At 39.8% G+C, this 22049-nt stretch overlaps 1 protein-coding gene across 1 annotated transcript in view; it reads right to left on the bottom strand.

The window, feature by feature from the left end:
* The window catches only part of LOC133543195 (cytochrome P450 27C1), a 61481-nt gene that overhangs the window by 12477 nt on the left and 26955 nt on the right, over nt 1–22049 (bottom strand). Inside the window, exon 5 of the mRNA XM_061887705.1 lies at nt 14795–14958. Within this exon, the coding sequence (XP_061743689.1) occupies nt 14795–14958 (164 nt within the window). The remainder of the gene's footprint in view (nt 1–14794; nt 14959–22049) is intronic.

Below are 22049 nucleotides of genomic sequence, written 5' to 3' on the forward strand. Positions count from 1 at the left end.
ACTCGATTAATCAAACAAACAAATAGATGGATTACTGAAATAATGGACAGCTGCAGCAATAGATGTGTATTGCACGTATAGAAAAACTCACAAAGAATCTTTGACGTCCTGAAGTCTAGATCGTAATAAAATAAGTTGTTTATTTCAAGTAATTTCCATTAAATACCTGCGTTAGGGCTATTAAGTGTGTTTTGTCCGATTAGTCAATTAATCGAACAAACAAATCGACGGATTACTAAAATAATGGACAGCTGCAGCAACAGATGTGTATTGCACGTATAGAAAAGCTCACAAAGAATCTTTGACGTCCTGAAATCTAGATCGTAATAAAATAAGTTGTTTATTTCAAGTAATTTCCATGAAATACCCGCGTTAGGGCTATTAAATGTGTTTTGTCCGATTAGTCGATTAATCGAACAAACAAATCGACGGATTACTAAAATAATCGACAGCTGCAGCCGTAGATCTTAACAAAATAAAAGTGTTTCTTTTTGTTATTTATTTCAACTATTTTCCATTAAATACCTACGTTAAGGCTATTAGGTGTGTTTTGTCCGATTACTCGATTAATCGAACAAACAAATCGAGGTATTACTGAAATAATGGACAGCTGCAGCGATAGATGTGTATTGCACGTATAGAAAAACTCACAAAGAATCTTTGACGTCCTGAAGTCTAGATCGTATAAATAAGTTGTTTATTTCAAGTAATTTCCGTGAAATACCTGCGTTAGGGCTATTAAATGTGTTTTGTCCGATTACTCGATTAATCGAACAAACAAATCGATGGATTACTAAAATAATCGACAGCTGCAGCCGTAGAGCGTAACAAAATAAAAGTGTTTCTTTTTGTTATTTATTTCAACTATTTTCCATTAAATACCTACGTTAAGGCTATTAGGTGTGTTTTGTCCGATTACTCGATTAATCGAACAAACAAATAGATGGATTACTGAAATAATCGACAGCTGCACCAATAGATGTGTATTGCACGTATAGAAAAATTTACAAAGAATCTTTGACGTCCTGAAGTCTAGATCGTAATAAAATAAGTTGTTTATTTCAAGTAACTTCTGTGAAATACCTGCGTTAGGGCAATTAAATGTGTTTTGTCCGATTAGTCAATTAATCGAACAAACAAATCGATGGATTACTAAAATTATCGACAGCTGCAGCCGTAGATCTTAACAAAATAAAAGTGTTTCTTTTTGTTATTTATTTCAACTATTTTCCTTTAAATACCTGCGTTAAGGCTATTAGGTGTGTTTTGTCCGATTACTCGATTAATCGAACAAAGAAATCGATGGATTACTGAAATAATCGACAGCTGCAGCAATAGATGTGTATTGCACGTATAGAAACATTCACAAAGAATCTTTGACGTCCTGAAATCTAGATCGTAATAAAATAAGTTGTGTATTTCAAGTATTTTCCGTGAAATACCTGCGTTAGGGCTATTAAATGTGTTTTGTCCGATTAGTCGATTAATCGAACAAACAAATTGATGGATTACTAAAATAATCGACAGCTGCAGCCGTAGAGCGTAACAAAATAAAAGTGTTTCTTTTTGTTATTTATTTCAACTATTTTCCATTAAATACCTACTTAAGGCTATTAGGTGTGTTTTGTCCGATTACTCGATTAATCGAACAAACAAATAGATGGATTACTGAAATAATGGACAGCTGCAGCAATAGATGTGTATTGCACGTATAGAAAAACTCACAAAGAATCTTTGACGTCCTGAAATCTAGATCGTAATAAAATAAGTTGTTTATTTCAAGTAATTTCCATGAAATACCCACGTTAGGGCTATTAAATGTGTTTTGTCCGATTACTCGATTAATCGAACAAACAAATCGACGGATTACTAAAATAATCGACAGCTGCAGCCGTAGAGCGTAACAAAATAAAAGAAGTGTTTCTTCTTGACAAAAACTCCTCAAAAGTAAAAAGTATGACTACCCTCCTCTGTCCAGGCTTTGGTATGATCGGCCATTCTTTTTATTCGGGCAGACTACAGGCCCCCCCCCCCCCCCCCCCCATCCCCCCCCCACCCCCCCCCCCCCCCATTTAGCAGCCGAGTTCCTAATCAGGCCCAGCTGGCAGAGACGTTGGCAACACCTCCAACAAAGGCCAAAGGAATCATATGACAAAGACTCACCCAAGGGGCTCTGGGCCTTCTCTCCTGGTATCCTCCCATCCATCATACTCTCCCATCTTCTTCACTCCCCCGCTTATAAAAACCTCCCTTTGATTCCAAGCGCCCCCCCCCACCCCCCGGCCCACCTCACCTCTGCCCAGTATGTGCCATAACTCTGGCTGTGGCTAATGTGTCCTGACAGCTCCTGTGTTTGCTGAGTAAAGGCCCGGCCCAGCTGAGTCCACCCCCTACCAGCACATGGCCGTTGCAACAAGTTCAACAAAAACAGGCCCTTTCATCCGCCGGCCCCCAAAGGAGCACTAAACGCATCGTTCACCTTAATTCCACACTACCCCAAACTAATTAGGAACTGTGCAGATGGAACCCCGCCTGGTTCGGGCCCTGCTTTCTCTGGTACGCCCGGAACGTGAACCTGGGTCATTCGGCATGAGAGACAAGTATGCTAGCAACCGGCTATCAACCCGATAGCCAGCACTGCTCTTGAGGTTGTCAGGGAGTGAGGTTTACCAACATTCAAAAGTCCCAGCTACACTGCCTGGGTTCCGTTTCACTCAACCCCTCAAACCTCACACTCATCCGGGTCACGGCACCACTGTAACTGCCATGGTTCTGCTTTCTGTTCTACTCGAACCTGTGTTCTCCGGATGGGATATGACTATGCGAGCTATCAATCTGATAGCCAGCACTGCTCTTGAGGTTGTCAGGGAGTGAGGTTTACCAACATTCAAAAGGCCCAGCTACACTGCCTGGGCTCCGTTTCACTCAACCCCTCAAACCTCACTCTCATCCGGGCCACGGCACCACTGTAACTGCCGTGGTTCTGCTTTCTGTTCAAATCCAACCTGGATTGCCCGCATGAGATATAAGCAAGCGAGCTATCAATCCGATCAGCCAGCTCTGCTCTTGAGGTTGTCAGGGAGTGAGGTTTACCAACATTCAAAAGGCCTAGCTACACTGGCTAGCCTTCGTTTCACTCACCCCCCCACGAACCTCAATCTCATCCGGGTCACGGCACCACTGTAACTGCCGTGGTTCTGCTTTCTGCTGTATTTAAACCTTGGTTTTCCACATTAGATATGAGTAAACATGCTATCAATTTGATAGCCAGCAGTGCTGTTGAGGTTGTCAAGGAGTGAGGTTTAACCAAAGGCTGGCCTCTGTTACATGGACCCTCCTAAACTTCACTCTCATCCAGGTCAAAACCCTGGTCCTGGGTTTCGGCATCCGCGTGGCTCTCTGCTTTTTCCATTCTGCACGGGATTTGAGCCTGGGTCGCCGACATGAGAGATGAATGTGCTAGCTACCAAGCTAAAAGCCCGGCTGCCAACAAAATTGATGTTGTCAGTGAGTAAGGTTTGCTAAGGTACACATGGCTAATCCACACCAACGTCAAAGCTCACTCTTATCCGGGTCACGGCACCACTGCAACCCAGCGTGGTTCAGTCTCTGTTTGCCGTCTGCATGAGAGTCAAGCGTGATAACTGCCAAGCTAAAAGCCCGGGCTATCAGTCCAATAGCCAGATCTGCTGTTGAGGAGGTTGTCAGGGTGTGAAGTTTACTAATCTACACATCACCCAGACACACCAACTGGTGTCTGTTGCACTCATCCCTTAAACCTCACTCTCATCCGGGTCACGGCACCACTGTAACTTGGGACTCGAATTTGCATGAGATATGAGCGTGCAAGCTACCAAGCTTTTGCTCAAGCTATCAATCTTATAGTGAGCACTGCTCTTGATGTTGCAGGGAGTGAGGCTTACCGACATACACAGGCCTCCGTTACACTCACCCCCCTAAACCTCATCCTTCATCCGTGTTTCGGCACCATTATAGAGAGTTCCGTCCCTGATTTTTCTGTTCTGCACAAAACCAGTACACATGGCCCAGACGTACTGTCTGGCCAGTGTTACACTCACCCCCCTAAACTTCATCCTTCATCCGGGTCACGGCACCTCTGTAACCTGCATGGTTCAGTCCATGCTTTCTGTTCTGCCCGAGACTCCAACATGAGACGAGTGTGCTAGCTACCAAGCTAAAAGCCCGGGCCATCAACCAGATAGCCAGCACTACTCTTGATGTTGTCAAGGAGTGAGGCTTACCAACGTACACAGGACTCCGTTACCCCCAACCCCCTAAACCTCATCCTTCATCCGTGTTTCGGCACCATTATAGAGAGTTCCGTCCCTGATTTTTCTGTTCTGCACAAAACCAGTACACATGGCCCAGACGTACTGTCTGGCCACTGTTTCACTCACCCCCCTAAACATCACCCTTCATCCGGGTCACGGCACCTCTGTAACCTGCATGGTTCAGTCCATGCTTTGTGTTCTGCCCGAGACTCAAACATGAGACGAGTGTACTAGCTACCAAGCTAAAAGCCCGGGCCATCAACCAGATAGCCAGCACTGCTCTTGATGTTGTCAGGGAGTGAGGCTTAGCAACGTACTCAGGCTTCTGTTACACTCACCCTCCTAAACCTCATCCTTCATCCGTGTTTCGGCACCATTATAGAGAGTTCCGTCCCTGATTTTTCTGTTCTGCACCAAACCAGTACACATGGCCCAGACGTACTGTCTGGCCACTGTTTCACTCACCCCCCTAAACCTCACGCTTCATCCGGGTCACGGCACCTCTGTAACCTGCACGGTTCAGTCCATGCTTTCTGTTCTGCCCGAGACTCAAACATGAGACGCGTGTACTAGCTACCAAGCTAAAAGCCCGGGCCATCAACCAGATAGCCAGCACTGCTCTTGATGTTGTCAGGGAGTGAGGCTTACCGACATACACAGGCCTCCGTTACACTCACCCCCCTAAACCTCATCCTTCATCCGTGTTTCGGCACCATTATAGAGAGTTCCGTCCCTGATTTTTCTGTTCTGCACAAAACCAGTACACATGGCCCAGACGTACTGTCTGGCCAGTGTTACACTCACCCCCCTAAACCTCACGCTTCATCCGGGTCACGGCACCTCTGTAACCTGCACGGTTCAGTCCATGCTTTCTGTTCTGCCCGAGACTCAAACATGAGACGCGTGTACTAGCTACCAAGCTAAAAGCCCGGGCCATCAACCAGATAGCCAGCACTGCTCTTGATGTTGTCAGGGAGTGAGGCTTAGCAACGTACTCAGGCTTCTGTTACACTCACCCTCCTAAACCTCATCCTTCATCCGTGTTTCGGCACCATTATAGAGAGTTCCGTCCCTGATTTTTCTGTTCTGCACCAAACCAGTACACATGGCCCAGACGTACTGTCTGGCCACTGTTTCACTCACCCCCCTAAACCTCACGCTTCATCCGGGTCACGGCACCTCTGTAACCTGCACGGTTCAGTCCATGCTTTCTGTTCTGCCCGAGACTCAAACATGAGACGCGTGTACTAGCTACCAAGCTAAAAGCCCGGGCCATCAACCAGATAGCCAGCACTGCTCTTGATGTTGTCAGGGAGTGAGGCTTAGCAACGTACTCAGGCTTCTGTTACACTCACCCTCCTAAACCTCATCCTTCATCCGTGTTTCGGCACCATTATAGAGAGTTCCGTCCCTGATTTTTCTGTTCTGCACCAAACCAGTACACATGGCCCAGACGTACTGTCTGGCCACTGTTTCACTCACCCCCCTAAACCTCACGCTTCATCCGGGTCACGGCACCTCTGTAACCTGCACGGTTCAGTCCATGCTTTCTGTTCTGCCCGAGACTCAAACATGAGACGCGTGTACTAGCTACCAAGCTAAAAGCCCGGGCCATCAACCAGATAGCCAGCACTGCTCTTGATGTTGTCAGGGAGTGAGGCTTACCAACATACACAGGCCTCCGTTACACTCACCCCCCTAAACCTCATCATTCATCCGTGTTTCGGCACCATTATAGAGAGTTCCGTCCCTGATTTTTCTGTTCTGCACCAAACCAGTACACATGGCCCAGACGTACTGTCTGGCCACTGTTTCACTCACCCCCCTAAACCTCACGCTTCATCCGGGTCACGGCACCTCTGTAACCTGCACGGTTCAGTCCATGCTTTCTGTTCTGCCCGAGACTCAAACATGAGACGCGTGTACTAGCTACCAAGCTAAAAGCCCGGGCCATCAACCAGATAGCCAGCACTGCTCTTGATGTTGTCAGGGAGTGAGGCTTACCAACATACACAGGCCTCCGTTACACTCACCCCCCTAAACCTCATCATTCATCCGTGTTTCGGCACCATTATAGAGGGTTCCGTCCCTGATTTTTCTGTTCTGCACAAGACTCGAACCTGTACACATTGCCCAGACATACTGTCTGGCCACTGTTACAGTAGCCCCCCCAAACCTCACCCTCATCCGGGTCACCGTGTGGTTCAGTCCATGCTTTCTGTTCTGCCCGAGACTCGAACATGAGACGAGTGTACTAGCTACCAAGCTAAAAGCCCGGGCTATCAACCAGATAGCCAGCACTGCTCTTGATGTTGTCAGGGAGTGAGGCTTACCAACGTACTCAGGTCTCCGTTACACTCACGCCCCTAAACTTCATCCTTCATCCGGGTCACGGCACCTCTGTAACCTGCATGGTTCAGTCCTTGCTTTCTGTTCTGCCCGAGACTCCAACATGAGACGAGTGTGCTAGCTACCAAGCTAAAATCCCGGGCCATCAACCAGATAGCCAGCACTACTCTTGATGTTGTCAGGGAGTGAGGCTTACCGACATACACAGGCCTCCGTTACACTCACCCCCTAAACCTCATCCTTCATCCGTGTTTCGGCACCATTATAGAGAGTTCCGTCCCTGATTTTTCTGTTCTGCACAAAACCAGTACACATGGCCCAGACGTACTGTCTGGCCACTGTTACACTCACCCCCCTAAACCTCAGTCTAATCCGGGTCACGGCACCTCTGTAACCTGCATGGTTCAGTCCATGCTTTGTGTTCTGCCCGAGACTCGAACATGAGACGAGTGTGCTAGTTACCAAGCTAAAATCCCGGGCCATCAACCAGATAGCCAGCACAACTCTTGATATTGTCAGGGAGTGAGGCTTACCAACGTACACAGGCCTCCGTTACACTCACCCCCCTAAACCTCATCCTTTATCTGTGTTTCGGCACCATTATAGAGAGTTCCGTCTCTGATATTTCTGTTCTGCACAAAACCAGTACACATGGCCCAGACGTACTGTCTGGCCAGTGTTACACTAGCTCCCCCCAAACCTCACTCTCATCCGGGTCACGGCCCCTCTGTAACCTGCATGGTTCAGTCCATGCTTTCTGTTCTGCCTGAGACTCGAACATGAGACGAGTGTACTAGCTACCAAGCTAAAAGCCCGGGCCATCAACCAGATAGCCAGCACTGCTCTTGATGTTGTCAGGGAGTGAGGCTTACCAACGTACACAGGCTTCCGTTACACTCACCCCCCTAAACCTCACCCTTCATCCATGTTTCGGCACCATTATAGAGAGTTCCGTCCCTGATTTTTCTGCTCTGCACAAAACCAGTACACATGGCCCAGACGTACTGTCTGGCCACTGTTTCACTCACCCCCCTAAACATCACCCTTCATCCGGGTCACGGCACCTCTGTAACCTGCATGGTTCAGTCCATGCTTTGTGTTCTGCCCGAGACTCAAACATGAGACGAGTGTACTAGCTACCAAGCTAAAAGCCCGGGCCCTCAACCAGATAGCCAGCACTACTCTTGATGTTGTCAGGGAGTGAGGCTTACCGACATACACAGGCCTCCGTTACACTCACCCCCCTAAACCTCATCCTTAATCCGTGTTTCGGCACCATTATAGAGAGTTCCGTCCCTGATTTTTCTGTTCTGCACCAAACCAGTACACATGGCCCAGACGTACTGTCTTGCCACTGTTACACTCACCCCCCTAAACCTCATCCTTAATCCGTGTTTCGGCACCATTATAGAGAGTTCCGTCCCTGATTTTTCTGTTCTGCACCAAACCAGTACACATGGCCCAGACGTACTGTCTTGCCACTGTTACACTCACCCCCCTAAACCTCATCCTTCACCCGGGTCACGGCACCACTGTAACCTGCATGGTTCAGTCAATGCTTTCTGTTCTGCCCGAGACTCGAACATGAGACGAGTGTGCTAGCTACCAAGCTAAAAGCCCGGGCCATCAACCAGATAGCCAGCACTGCTCTGGATGTTGTCAGGGAGTGAGGCTTACCAACGTACACAGGCCTCCGTTACACTCACCCCCCTAAACCTCATCCTTAATCCGTGTTTCGGCACCATTATAGAGAGTTCCGTCCCTGATTATTCTGTTCTGCACAAAACCAGTACACATGGCCCAGACGTACTGTCTGGCCACTGTTTCACTCACCCCCCTAAACCTCACCCTTCATCCGGGTCACGGCACCTCTGTAACCTGCATGGTTCAGTCCATGCTTTGTGTTCTGCCCGAGACTCGAACATGAGACGAGTGTGCTAGCTACCAAGCTAAAAGCCCGGGCCATCAACCAGATAGCCAGCACTTCTCTTGATGTTGTCAGGGAGTGAGGCTTACCAACGTACACAGGCCTCCGTTACACTCACCCCCCTAAACCTCATCCTTAATCTGCGTTTCGGCACCATTATAGAGAGTTCCGTCCCTGATTTTTCTGTTCTGCACAAGACTCAAACTTGTACACATTGCCCAGACATACTGTCGGGCCACTGTTACAGTAGCCCCCCCCAAACCTCACCCTCATCCGGGTCACTGTGTGGTTCAGTCCATGCTTTCTGTTCTGCCTGAGACTCGAACATGAGACGAGTGTGCTAGCTACCAAGCTAAAAGCCCGGGCTATCAACTAGATAGCCAGCACTGCTCTTGATGTTGTCAGGGAGTGAGGCTTACCTACCCCCCTAAACCTCATCCTTCATCCATGTTTCGGCACCACTATACATGGTTCTGTCCCCGATTTGTCCGTCCCGCACGGGACTCGAACCTGTACACATGGCCTAACCACACCGTCTGGCCTCTGTTACATGCACAAATGACGCAAGAGTTGCAAATTGCTCATCTCTGGACGCATGTGATGACTCCAATCAGCGTTCAGCCACAGTGAGACACTCCCTGGTTCTGATGCCGACCCATCCCGGAGGTTCTGGGTCATGCATCACTGGGTCTACAGTCCCTGAATGATGGCCTCGTGCAGAACCCGCATGGAGCCCTGACACGGATGGAGGAAGAAAGAAGACAAAAGCCAGCTTGTGACGATCGGACGGAGCAAAGAAACCAAATAGCAGTGAGAAGTTAGTCCGAGGAACACTTCCTCCACCATTGACTACCCTGATGCTGGCACGGCTTCACAGACATGGAAGTGCTGCCAGAAATGCTACCCTTGAAAGTCAACGCTGACTCAGACATACACACACATACACACACACACACACACACACACACACACGTGTATGTGATTCCTCCACCTGCTGCTAAAACAAACACCGCGTGCAGCAGAGCATTCCTGGACTGCACAAAGCACCTTTTAGAGCCAACTAAAATAAATTCAACCATGTGATTTATGCCATTTTGTTATCATGCTCTTTATAAACCAAGGGTGTCCAAACTACGGCCTGTGAGGCGCCATGAATGTGATGGACCAGGGGTGCCCACACTTTTTCTGCAGGCCAGCTACTTTTCAATTGACCAACTCGAGGGGATCTACCTCATTTATATATATCATTTATATTCATTTATTTATGAAAGAGACATTTTTGTAAACAAGTTAAATGTGTTTAATGATAATACAAGCATGTGTAACACATATAGATGTCTTTCTTTCACGAAGACAAGAATATAAGTTGGTGTATTACCTGATTCTGATGACTTGCATTGATTGGAATCAGACAGTAATGATGATAACGCCCACATTTTCAAATGGAGGAGAAAAAAAGTTGTCCTTTCTGTACAATACCACATGAAAGTGGTTGGTTTTGGGCATCTAATTCATCCAGCTTCCATACACTTTACAAGAAAAACATTGGCGGCAAATTCCGTAGCTTGCTTGATTGACATTCACGGCACCCGAGGGTCTTGTGAGATGACGCTGGCTGCTGCCAGTTCATTGTTATGAAAAAATGACAGAGAGGAAGGCGAGAAACACTTTTTATTTCAACAGACTTTCGCGCCGTCCCTTCCGTCAAAACTCTAAAGGCCGACTGCACATTTCCTATCTTCACAATAAAAGCCCTGCTTCATGCTGCCTGCGCTAACAAAATAAGAGTCTCGGAAAGCTGGCGTGCACAAGCGATGTGCACACCAGCTTTCTGAGGGATCGCTTGTGCACGCCAGTTTTCCGAGACTCTGTATTTAGTTAGCGCAGGCAGCATGAAGCAGGGCTTTTATTGTGAAGATAGGAAATGTGCAGTCGGCCTTTGGAGTTTTGACGGAAGGTACGGCGCGAGAGTGTTGAAATAAAAAGTGTTTCTCGCCTTCCTCTCGGTCATATTTTCATAATAATGATCTTGCAGCAGCCAGCGTCATCTCACAAGACCCTCCGGTACCGTGAATGTCATTTAAGTGACGTCTTGGTGAAGATTGATGATCACTCATTTTTAGGTCTATTTTTTTTAAAAGCCTGGCTGGAGATCGACTGACACACCCCCCGCGGTCGACTGGTAGCTCGCGATCGACGTAATGGGCACCCCTGTCATAGACAATCTTACCCCCTGACCTTTACTTACTTATATGACCCGATGCAAACAACCTTCCTGAATCATGGTGCAAAAACACACACACCCCGGTCTGTTCCTTTCTCTCCTCTGATGAGCTGCTCATTTGTTGATGTTAACATCAGTGGATTTGACTTTTTTAAAATCTTTATTGTTGTAGCAACATGGTTGTTGAAGTGAAGGAGTTTTTGTGTTGACAGAGCAGCACATACAGGACGGTTCTGCTTGTCGTTGTTGATGTTTTAGCTTGTTAATAACGGGAAAGTGAATCCTTGTCATGTTTGATATACAGTGTTGTATTATACTTGATGTTGTGTTCAAAGTGCACAAACCTTCATTTAAATATGGACTTTTGTCGGGACCGGAACCAATTATTCACATTTACTAGGGCTGGGAATCTTTGGGCACCGCATGATTCGATTCGATTCTTGAGGGTAATGATTCGATTCCAAATGATTCTCAATTTAAAATCCTTACTTTTTAACAACATTGGGTGCCAGGTCTATGATTAACTACATTCTTCCATAAAATAGATAAAAAGGTCTGATAAAATGTCTATATTACTTAAAAGAAAACCGGTTTTGTTGAATAAAATTCTAGCCAAACATTTAATAAAGTCAAATACAAAAATGTATTAAGAAAAAAATACAAGTAAATAAATACATTTACATAAAATTAAATAAAGCTAACATAAATACATACTAACTAATTAAAAAATAATGAATTAAGTTTCTTAAATTGTTTCTTTTTAAGAAAAAAATACAAGTAAATTAATACATTTACATAAAATTACACAGTGCTAAAAAAATTATTCTAACTAATTGACAAAAATAATAATAAATAACATTTTCAAAAATTCATAAGAAAAAATACGAGTAAATTAATACATTTACATAAAATTACACAGTCCTAAAATATATAAATTATAACTCATCAAAAAAATAATATGAATTAAGTTTCTTAAATTGTGTCTTATCAAGAAAAAAAATACAAGTAAATTATTAGATTTACATAAAATTACACAGTACTAAAATAAATAAATTCTAACTAATTAGAAAAATAATAATGAATTAAAATTCTTAAATTGTTTCTTATCAAGAAAAAAATACTAGTAAATTATTAAATTTACATAAAATTACACAGTGCTAAAATAAATAAATTCTAACTAATTAAAAAAATAATAATTAATTAAAATTCTTAAATTGTTTCTTATCAAGAAAAAAATACAAGTAAATTATTAAATTTACATAAAATTACACAGTACTAAAATAAATAAATTCTAACTATTCAAAAAAATAATAATGAATTAAAATTCTTAAATTGTTTCTTATCAAGAAAAAAATACAAGTAAATTATTAAATTTACAGAAAATTACAAAGTGCTAAAATAAATAAATTCTAACTAATTAAAAAAAATGAATTAAGTTTCTTAAATTGTTTCTTATCAAGAAAAAAATACAAGTAAATTAATACATTTACATAAAATTACACAGTGCTAAAAAAAGTTCTAACTAATTGATAAAAATAATACATTAAAATTCTTAAAAAAGTGTATTAAGAAAAAATATGAGTAAATTAACACATTTACATGAAATTAAGCAGTGCTAAAATAAATACATTCTAACTAATTAAAAAAATAATATAAGGAATTAAGTTTCCAACATATTTTCAAATATATTTTTTAGTTATGAAAGCAATACAAGTAAATTAATAAAAATGGTTTAAAAAGTGCAACTGAAAATACAGCTTTATCTCTTTAGTCATATTGTTGGAGCTTGAAAAAACCTCATTATGACTGAGTACAAAAATAAATACTAGGTAAATAAACTGCAAAAGAAGGGACTCATAAAAACTGTTTAACAATAATTGTACATGAAATAATACGGTGCTAAAATAAATTAATTCTAACTAATTAAAAAAATAAAAATGAATTATGTTTCTTTATTTTTTTAATTATGAAAAAAAATACAAGTAAATAAATTAATTTAAAAAAAGTGCAACTGAAAATACAGGTTCAACTCTTTAGTCATATTTTTCGCGCTTAAAAAACCTAATCACTGAGTACAAAAATAAATACACCGCAAAAAAAGGGGCTCATAAAAAACGATTAAAAATCAATTTTAAAATTACACAGCGCTAAAATAAATCGTTTATTAAAAAAATATATATCTTTAAATAAAATTACAGTACTAAAATAAATAAATTATAATTATTTAATCAAACGAAATAATAATTTAACTTTCTTAATTATATATGTTTTAATTATGAAAAAAATACAATTAAATGAATAAATTTGACAAAAGTGCAACTGAAAATACAGCTTCACCTCTTTAGTCGTAATTTTTGCGCTTAAAAAAACTTAATTATGACTGAGTAAAAAAATAAATACTTAATAAATACACTGGAAGAAAAGGGGACTCATAAAAACGATTAACAATATATTTTTAAAATGACACAGTGCTAAAAAAAAGTTTATTAAAAATATATACAAGTAAAATAATTATTTTACATGAAATTAGTGTTAAAATAAAAAAAATCTAATTATTTAATAAAAAATTGATAATAAATGAAGTTTCTTAAATATATATTTTTAATTATGAAAAGAATACAAGTAGATAAATACATTTGACAAAAGTGCAACTGAAAATACAGCTTAACCTCTTTAGTCTTAATGTTTGCGCTTAAAAAACTTAATTATGACTGAGCACAAAAATAAATACTAAATAAATATACTGGGAAAAAAAAGGGACTCCAAAAAACCGATTAAAAATACATTTTCAAAATTACACAGTGCTAAAATAAATTGTTTATTAAAAAACATTTACAAGTAAATTGATAACGTTACATAAAATTACAATGCTAAAATTTAAAGAAATCTAATTATTTAATAAAATTAAATAATAAATTTAACTTCTTAAATATATATTTTTTTAATTATGAAAATAATACAAGTAGATAAATACATTTGACAAAAGTGCAACTGAAAATACAGCTTCACCTCTTTAGTCGTAATGTTTGCGTTTAAAAAAACTTAATTATGACTGAGTACAAAAATAAATACTAAATAAATATACTGGGGGAAAAAAGGGACGCATAAAAAACAATTAACAATACATTTTTAAAATTACACAGTGCTAAAATAAATAGTTTATTTAAAAAAATGTACAAGTAAATTGATAACTTTACATAAAATTACAATGCTACAACAAAAATTAAAATCTGATTATTTAATAAAAACCAAAGAATAAATTAAGTTTCTAAAATATATATATTTTTCAATTACGAAAAAATACAAGTAAATAAATAAATTTAACAAAAGCACAAATGAAAATACAGCTTCGCCTCTTAAGTTGTAACTTTTGGGCTTAAAAAAACTTCTTTAGGACTTCACCTCCAGACTTCTTCTGTTTGTTTGATTATGTCAGTACTGCCACAAGTGGTGGAAAAGTGTATTACAACTGAGTACGGACCACAGCTGGAAAAAGAGGCACTCTGTAAATAATAAAATAATAGTTCATGTGACGAACAATTTTGATTTGAGTTATTTTACAAGATATTTCTGAACTATTTACACATCTTTCAAGTGTCCCATAAACCACGGGGTGTCCAAAGTGTGGCCCGGGGGCCATTTGCGGCCTACAGGTCATTTTTTAATGGCCCCACGGCACATTTTGAAAATACGATTGAAACATTTTTAAACGTAAAAAGTGATATACAAGAAAATGTTGCAATGTTTACTCTAATAACACAAAGCTGCCATGCAGGCTGTTTCTTTCTTTAAAAAATAATAATGAATCAAAATCAATGTTTTTGGTTTTTCAGTCTGCGGCCCTAAGTGGAAAAAGTTTGGACGCCCCTGCCATAAACCGTATTGATCCATCATATTTGTTCCCCACCCAAAAGTGATTGATGGCTTGAGAGTAACAGGAAGTGGCGTGCGAATGTAGCCGCAGGACACAGGCGTGCTGGCGTTGAAAATGCAAAGACTCACGGTGTCGACGCCCGCCAGTAACATCTCCGTGGCGTTGGCGTAGATTTCCTCCATGCTCATCTCCTGGGTGAGCAGCATGTGAGTCAGCAGGCCTCCCTTCACTTCCTCCCCGCGCTCCAGCTGCACCTTGATCTCAGCCAGCCTCTCCTGGATGTGAAGGACGCCTGGGGGGTGGAGAAGGTGGGGGGGGGGGCGTGAAGAGGAGGGCGGGAAGACCGGCTTACGTAACAGACCGACATCGCGCTCCCAACCTCTCTTTCTCAGACCGTTTTGGAAGGAACTCTCGGTTCCTCCCGAGCGGCCGCGATTTTAAACATGTAGCAGTGTTGCTGAGTGCTAAACAAGAAAAACTAACATAATAAAACAATCACTTACTGTACAATGTCTGCTCTCACTGGGATAAAGACTGATGGGATGTTTATATCTTCCCCTTTACATCAACAATTCATCAAAATCCTCACAAAAGGTAAAAAACAAAACAAAAAAAAACATTTGTGTCTTTCTGGCCATACCCGGGTCTAAATTGGCTGTCAAAGTTGACCCACTTGTGGGTTTATGTCCACAACCTTCTACTATCCGGGACGTTAAAAATCATCTAGAATTAACTTTCACAGACTCCAAGCTTAATATGTCAATAAAGCAGCAAAAGCTAGTTAGCACGAAAAGTAGTTCCTCTGCGTTAGCACATATAATAACAATATTACTAATACTTGGTAACAAACCGGAGTATTGTTGTTGCTTTTTCGATGTTTTTAGAGGGCTTGATGTACGAAAAAGGGTACTCTCATTATTTGCATTGTTAGCCACCTCTTACTTGCCATATTTAACGACTTAGACATTAAAATAGTTTGTCTGCGTTAGCACTTATAATAACAATATTACTAATACTTGGTAATAAATTGTTGTTGCTTTTTCGATGTTTTTAGAGGGCTTGATGTGCGAAAAAGTGTACTCTCATTATTTGCATTGTTAGCCACCTCTTACTTGCCATATTTTACGACTTAGACATGAAAAAAAAAAGTTTGTCTGCGTTAGCACTTATAATAACAACTTAGCTAATACTTGGTAATATTCAGGTGACAAGATGTATATGGAGTATTGTCGGCACTTTTTAGATGTGTTTAGAGGGCTTTAAGTGCGAAAAAGTGTAAACATGTAGCAGTGTTGCTGAGTGCTAAACAAGATATACTAACATAATAAAACAATCACTTACTGTACAATGTCGGCTCTCACTGGGATAAAGACTGATGGGATGTTTATATCTTCCCCTTTACATCAACAATTCATCAAAATCCTCACAAAAGGTAAAAAACAAAACAAAAAAAAACATTTGTGTCTTTCTGGCCATACCCGGGTCTAAATTGGCTGTCAAAGTTGACCCACTTGTGGGTTTATGTCCACAACCTTCTACTATCCGGGACGTTAAAAATCATCTAGAATTAACTTTCACAGACTCCAAGCTTAATATGTCAATAAAGCAGCAAAAGCTAGTTAGCACGAAAAGTAGTTCCTCTGCGTTAGCACATATAATAACAATATTACTAATACTTGGTAACAAACCGGAGTATTGTTGTTGCTTTTTCGATGTTTTTAGAGGGCTTGATGTACGAAAAAGGGTACTCTCATTATTTGCATTGTTAGCCACCTCTTACTTGCCATATTTAACGACTTAGACATTAAAATAGTTTGTCTGCGTTAGCACTTATAATAACAATATTACTAATACTTGGTAATAAATTGTTGTTGCTTTTTCGATGTTTTTAGAGGGCTTGATGTGCGAAAAAGTGTACTCTCATTATTTGCATTGTTAGCCACCTCTTACTTGCCATATTTTACGACTTAGACATGAAAAAAAAAAGTTTGTCTGCGTTAGCACTTATAATAACAACTTAGCTAATACTTGGTAATATTCAGGTGACAAGATGTATATGGAGTATTGTCGGCACTTTTTAGATGTGTTTAGAGGGCTTTAAGTGCGAAAAAGTGTAAACATGTAGCAGTGTTGCTGAGTGCTAAACAAGATATACTAACATAATAAAACAATCACTTACTGTACAATGTCGGCTCTCACTGGGATAAAGACTGATGGGATGTTTATATCTTCCCCTTTACATCAACAATTCATCAAAATCCTCACAAAAGGTAAAAAACAAAACAAAAAAAAACATTTGTGTCTTTCTGGCCATACCCGGGTCTAAATTGGCTGTCAAAGTTGACCAACTTGTGGGTTTATATCCACAACCTTCTACTATCCGGGACGTTAAAAATCATCTAGAATTAACTTTCACAGACTCCAAGCTTAATATGTCAATAAAGCAGCAAAAGCTAGTTAGCACTAAAAGTAGTTCCTCTGTGTTAGCACTTATAATAACAATATTGGTAATACTTGGTAATAAACCGGAGTATTGTTGTTGCTTTTTCGATGTTTTTAGAGGGCTTTATGTGCGAAAAGGTGTACTCTCATTATTTGCATTGTTAGCCACCTCTTACTTGCCATATTTAACGACTTAGACATTAAAATAGTTTGTCTGCGTTAGCACTTATACTAACAAATTCGCTAATACTTGGTAATATTCAGGTGACAAGATGTATATGGAGTATTGTCGGCGCTTTTTAGATGTTTTTAGAGGGTTTTAAGTGCGAAAAAGTGTAAACATGTAGCAGTGTTGCTGAGTGCTAAACAAGATATACTAACATAATAAAACAATCACTTACTGTACAACGTCTGCTCTCACTGGGATAAAGACTGATGGGATGTTTATATCTTCCCCTTTACATCAACAATTCATCAAAATCCTCACAATAGGTTAAAAAAAATTTTGGGGGGGCATCTTTCTGGCTATGTCCGGGTCTAAATTGGCTGTCAAAGTTGAGCCACTTGTGGGTTTATGTCCACAACCTTCTACTAGCCAGTTATTTTTCATCTAGAATTAACTTTCACCGACTCCAAGCTGATGCAGCAGCTTAATATGTCAATACAGCAGCCAAAGCTACCTAGCACTAAAAGTAGTTCCTCTGCGTTAGCACTTATAATAACAATATTACTAATACTTGGTAATAAACCGGAGTATTGTTGTTGCTTTTTCGATGTTTTTAGAGGGCTTTATGTGCGAAAAGGTGTACTCTCATTATTTGCATTGTTAGCCACCTCTTACTTGCCATATTTTACGACTTAGACATGAAAAAAGTTTGTCTGCGTTAGCACTTATAATAACAATATTACTAATACTTGGTAATAAACCGGAGTATTGTTGTTGCTTTTTCGATGTTTTTAGAGGGCTTGATGTGCGAAAAAGTGTACTCTCATTATCTGCATTGTTAGCCACCTCTTACTTGCCATATTTTACGACTTGGACATAAAAATATTTTGTCTGCGTTAGCACTTATAATAACAACTTCGCTAATACTTGGTAATATTCAGGTGACAAGATGTATATGGAGTATTGTCGGCGCATTTTAGATGTTTTTAGAGGGTTTTAAGTGCGAAAAAGTGTAAACATGTAGCAGTGTTGCTGAGTGCTAAACAAGATATATTAACATAATAAAACAATCACTTACTGTACAATGTCTGCTCTCACTGGGATAAAGACTGATGGGATGTTTATATCTTCCCCTTTACATCAACAATTCATCAAAATCCTCACAAAAGGTAAAAAACAAAACAAAAAAAAACATTTGTGTCTTTCTGGCCATACCCGGGTCTAAATTGGCTGTCAAAGTTGACCAACTTGTGGGTTTATATCCACAACCTTCTACTATCCGGGACGTTAAAAATCATCTAGAATTAACTTTCACAGACTCCAAGCTTAATATGTCAATAAAGCAGCAAAAGCTAGTTAGCACTAAAAGTAGTTCCTCTGCGTTACCACTTATAATAACAATATTGGTAATACTTGGTAATAAACCGGAGTATTGTTGTTGCTTTTTCGATGTTTTTAGAGGGCTTTATGTGCGAAAAGGTGTACTCTCATTTTTTGCATTGTTAGCCACCTCTTACTCGCCATATTTAACGACTTGGACATAAAAATATTTTGTCTGAGTTAGCACTTATAATAACAACTTCGCTAATACTTGGTAATATTCAGGTGACAAGATGTATATGGAGTATTGTCGGCGCTTTTTAGATGTTTTTAGAGGGTTTTAAGTGCGAAAAAGTGTAAACATGTAGCAGTGTTGCTGAGTGCTAAACAAGATATACTAACATAATAAAACAATCACTTACTGTACAACGTCTGCTCTCACTGGGATAAAGACTGATGGGATGTTTATATCTTCCCCTTTACATCAACAATTCATCAAAATCCTCACAATAGGTTAAAAAAAATTTTGGGGGGGCATCTTTCTGGCTATGTCCGGGTCTAAATTGGCTGTCAAAGTTGAGCCACTTGTGGGTTTATGTCCACAACCTTCTACTAGCCAGTTATTTTTCATCTAGAATTAACTTTCACCGACTCCAAGCTGATGCAGCAGCTTAATATGTCAATACAGCAGCCAAAGCTACCTAGCACTAAAAGTAGTTCCTCTGCGTTAGCACTTATAATAACAATATTACTAATACTTGGTAATAAACCGGAGTATTGTTGTTGCTTTTTCGATGTTTTTAGAGGGCTTTATGTGCGAAAAGGTGTACTCTCATTATTTGCATTGTTAGCCACCTCTTACTTGCCATATTTTACGACTTAGACATGAAAAAAGTTTGTCTGCGTTAGCACTTATAATAACAATATTACTAATACTTGGTAATAAACCGGAGTATTGTTGTTGCTTTTTCGATGTTTTTAGAGGGCTTGATGTGCGAAAAAGTGTACTCTCATTATCTGCATTGTTAGCCACCTCTTACTTGCCATATTTTACGACTTGGACATAAAAATATTTTGTCTGCGTTAGCACTTATAATAACAACTTCGCTAATACTTGGTAATATTCAGGTGACAAGATGTATATGGAGTATTGTCGGCGCATTTTAGATGTTTTTAGAGGGTTTTAAGTGCGAAAAAGTGTAAACATGTAGCAGTGTTGCTGAGTGCTAAACAAGATATATTAACATAATAAAACAATCACTTACTGTACAATGTCTGCTCTCACTGGGATAAAGACTGATGGGATGTTTATATCTTCCCCTTTACATCAACAATTCATCAAAATCCTCACAAAAGGTAAAAAACAAAACAAAAAAAAACATTTGTGTCTTTCTGGCCATACCCGGGTCTAAATTGGCTGTCAAAGTTGACCAACTTGTGGGTTTATATCCACAACCTTCTACTATCCGGGACGTTAAAAATCATCTAGAATTAACTTTCACAGACTCCAAGCTTAATATGTCAATAAAGCAGCAAAAGCTAGTTAGCACTAAAAGTAGTTCCTCTGTGTTAGCACTTATAATAACAATATTGGTAATACTTGGTAATAAACCGGAGTATTGTTGTTGCTTTTTCGATGTTTTTAGAGGGCTTTATGTGCGAAAAGGTGTACTCTCATTATTTGCATTGTTAGCCACCTCTTACTTGCCATATTTAACGACTTAGACATTAAAATAGTTTGTCTGCGTTAGCACTTATACTAACAAATTCGCTAATACTTGGTAATATTCAGGTGACAAGATGTATATGGAGTATTGTCGGCGCTTTTTAGATGTTTTTAGAGGGTTTTAAGTGCGAAAAAGTGTAAACATGTAGCAGTGTTGCTGAGTGCTAAACAAGATATACTAACATAATAAAACAATCACTTACTGTACAACGTCTGCTCTCACTGGGATAAAGACTGATGGGATGTTTATATCTTCCCCTTTACATCAACAATTCATCAAAATCCTCACAATAGGTTAAAAAAAATTTTGGGGGGGCATCTTTCTGGCTATGTCCGGGTCTAAATTGGCTGTCAAAGTTGAGCCACTTGTGGGTTTATGTCCACAACCTTCTACTAGCCAGTTATTTTTCATCTAGAATTAACTTTCACCGACTCCAAGCTGATGCAGCAGCTTAATATGTCAATACAGCAGCCAAAGCTACCTAGCACTAAAAGTAGTTCCTCTGCGTTAGCACTTATAATAACAATATTACTAATACTTGGTAATAAACCGGAGTATTGTTGTTGCTTTTTCGATGTTTTTAGAGGGCTTTATGTGCGAAAAGGTGTACTCTCATTATTTGCATTGTTAGCCACCTCTTACTTGCCATATTTTACGACTTAGACATGAAAAAAGTTTGTCTGCGTTAGCACTTATAATAACAATATTACTAATACTTGGTAATAAACCGGAGTATTGTTGTTGCTTTTTCGATGTTTTTAGAGGGCTTGATGTGCGAAAAAGTGTACTCTCATTATCTGCATTGTTAGCCACCTCTTACTTGCCATATTTTACGACTTGGACATAAAAATATTTTGTCTGCGTTAGCACTTATAATAACAACTTCGCTAATACTTGGTAATATTCAGGTGACAAGATGTATATGGAGTATTGTCGGCGCATTTTAGATGTTTTTAGAGGGTTTTAAGTGCGAAAAAGTGTAAACATGTAGCAGTGTTGCTGAGTGCTAAACAAGATATATTAACATAATAAAACAATCACTTACTGTACAATGTCTGCTCTCACTGGGATAAAGACTGATGGGATGTTTATATCTTCCCCTTTACATCAACAATTCATCAAAATCCTCACAAAAGGTAAAAAACAAAACAAAAAAAAACATTTGTGTCTTTCTGGCCATACCCGGGTCTAAATTGGCTGTCAAAGTTGACCAACTTGTGGGTTTATATCCACAACCTTCTACTATCCGGGACGTTAAAAATCATCTAGAATTAACTTTCACAGACTCCAAGCTTAATATGTCAATAAAGCAGCAAAAGCTAGTTAGCACTAAAAGTAGTTCCTCTGCGTTACCACTTATAATAACAATATTGGTAATACTTGGTAATAAACCGGAGTATTGTTGTTGCTTTTTCGATGTTTTTAGAGGGCTTTATGTGCGAAAAGGTGTACTCTCATTTTTTGCATTGTTAGCCACCTCTTACTCGCCATATTTAACGACTTGGACATAAAAATATTTTGTCTGAGTTAGCACTTATAATAACAACTTCGCTAATACTTGGTAATATTCAGGTGACAAGATGTATATGGAGTATTGTCGGCGCTTTTTAGATGTTTTTAGAGGGTTTTAAGTGCGAAAAAGTGTAAACATGTAGCAGTGTTGCTGAGTGCTAAACAAGATGTATTAACATAATAAAACAATCACTTACTGTACAATGTCTGCTCTCA

The sequence above is a fragment of the Nerophis ophidion genome, linkage group LG25 (assembly GCF_033978795.1).
Source record: "Nerophis ophidion isolate RoL-2023_Sa linkage group LG25, RoL_Noph_v1.0, whole genome shotgun sequence".
In the NCBI taxonomy this organism is placed as follows: domain Eukaryota; kingdom Metazoa; phylum Chordata; class Actinopteri; order Syngnathiformes; family Syngnathidae; genus Nerophis; species Nerophis ophidion.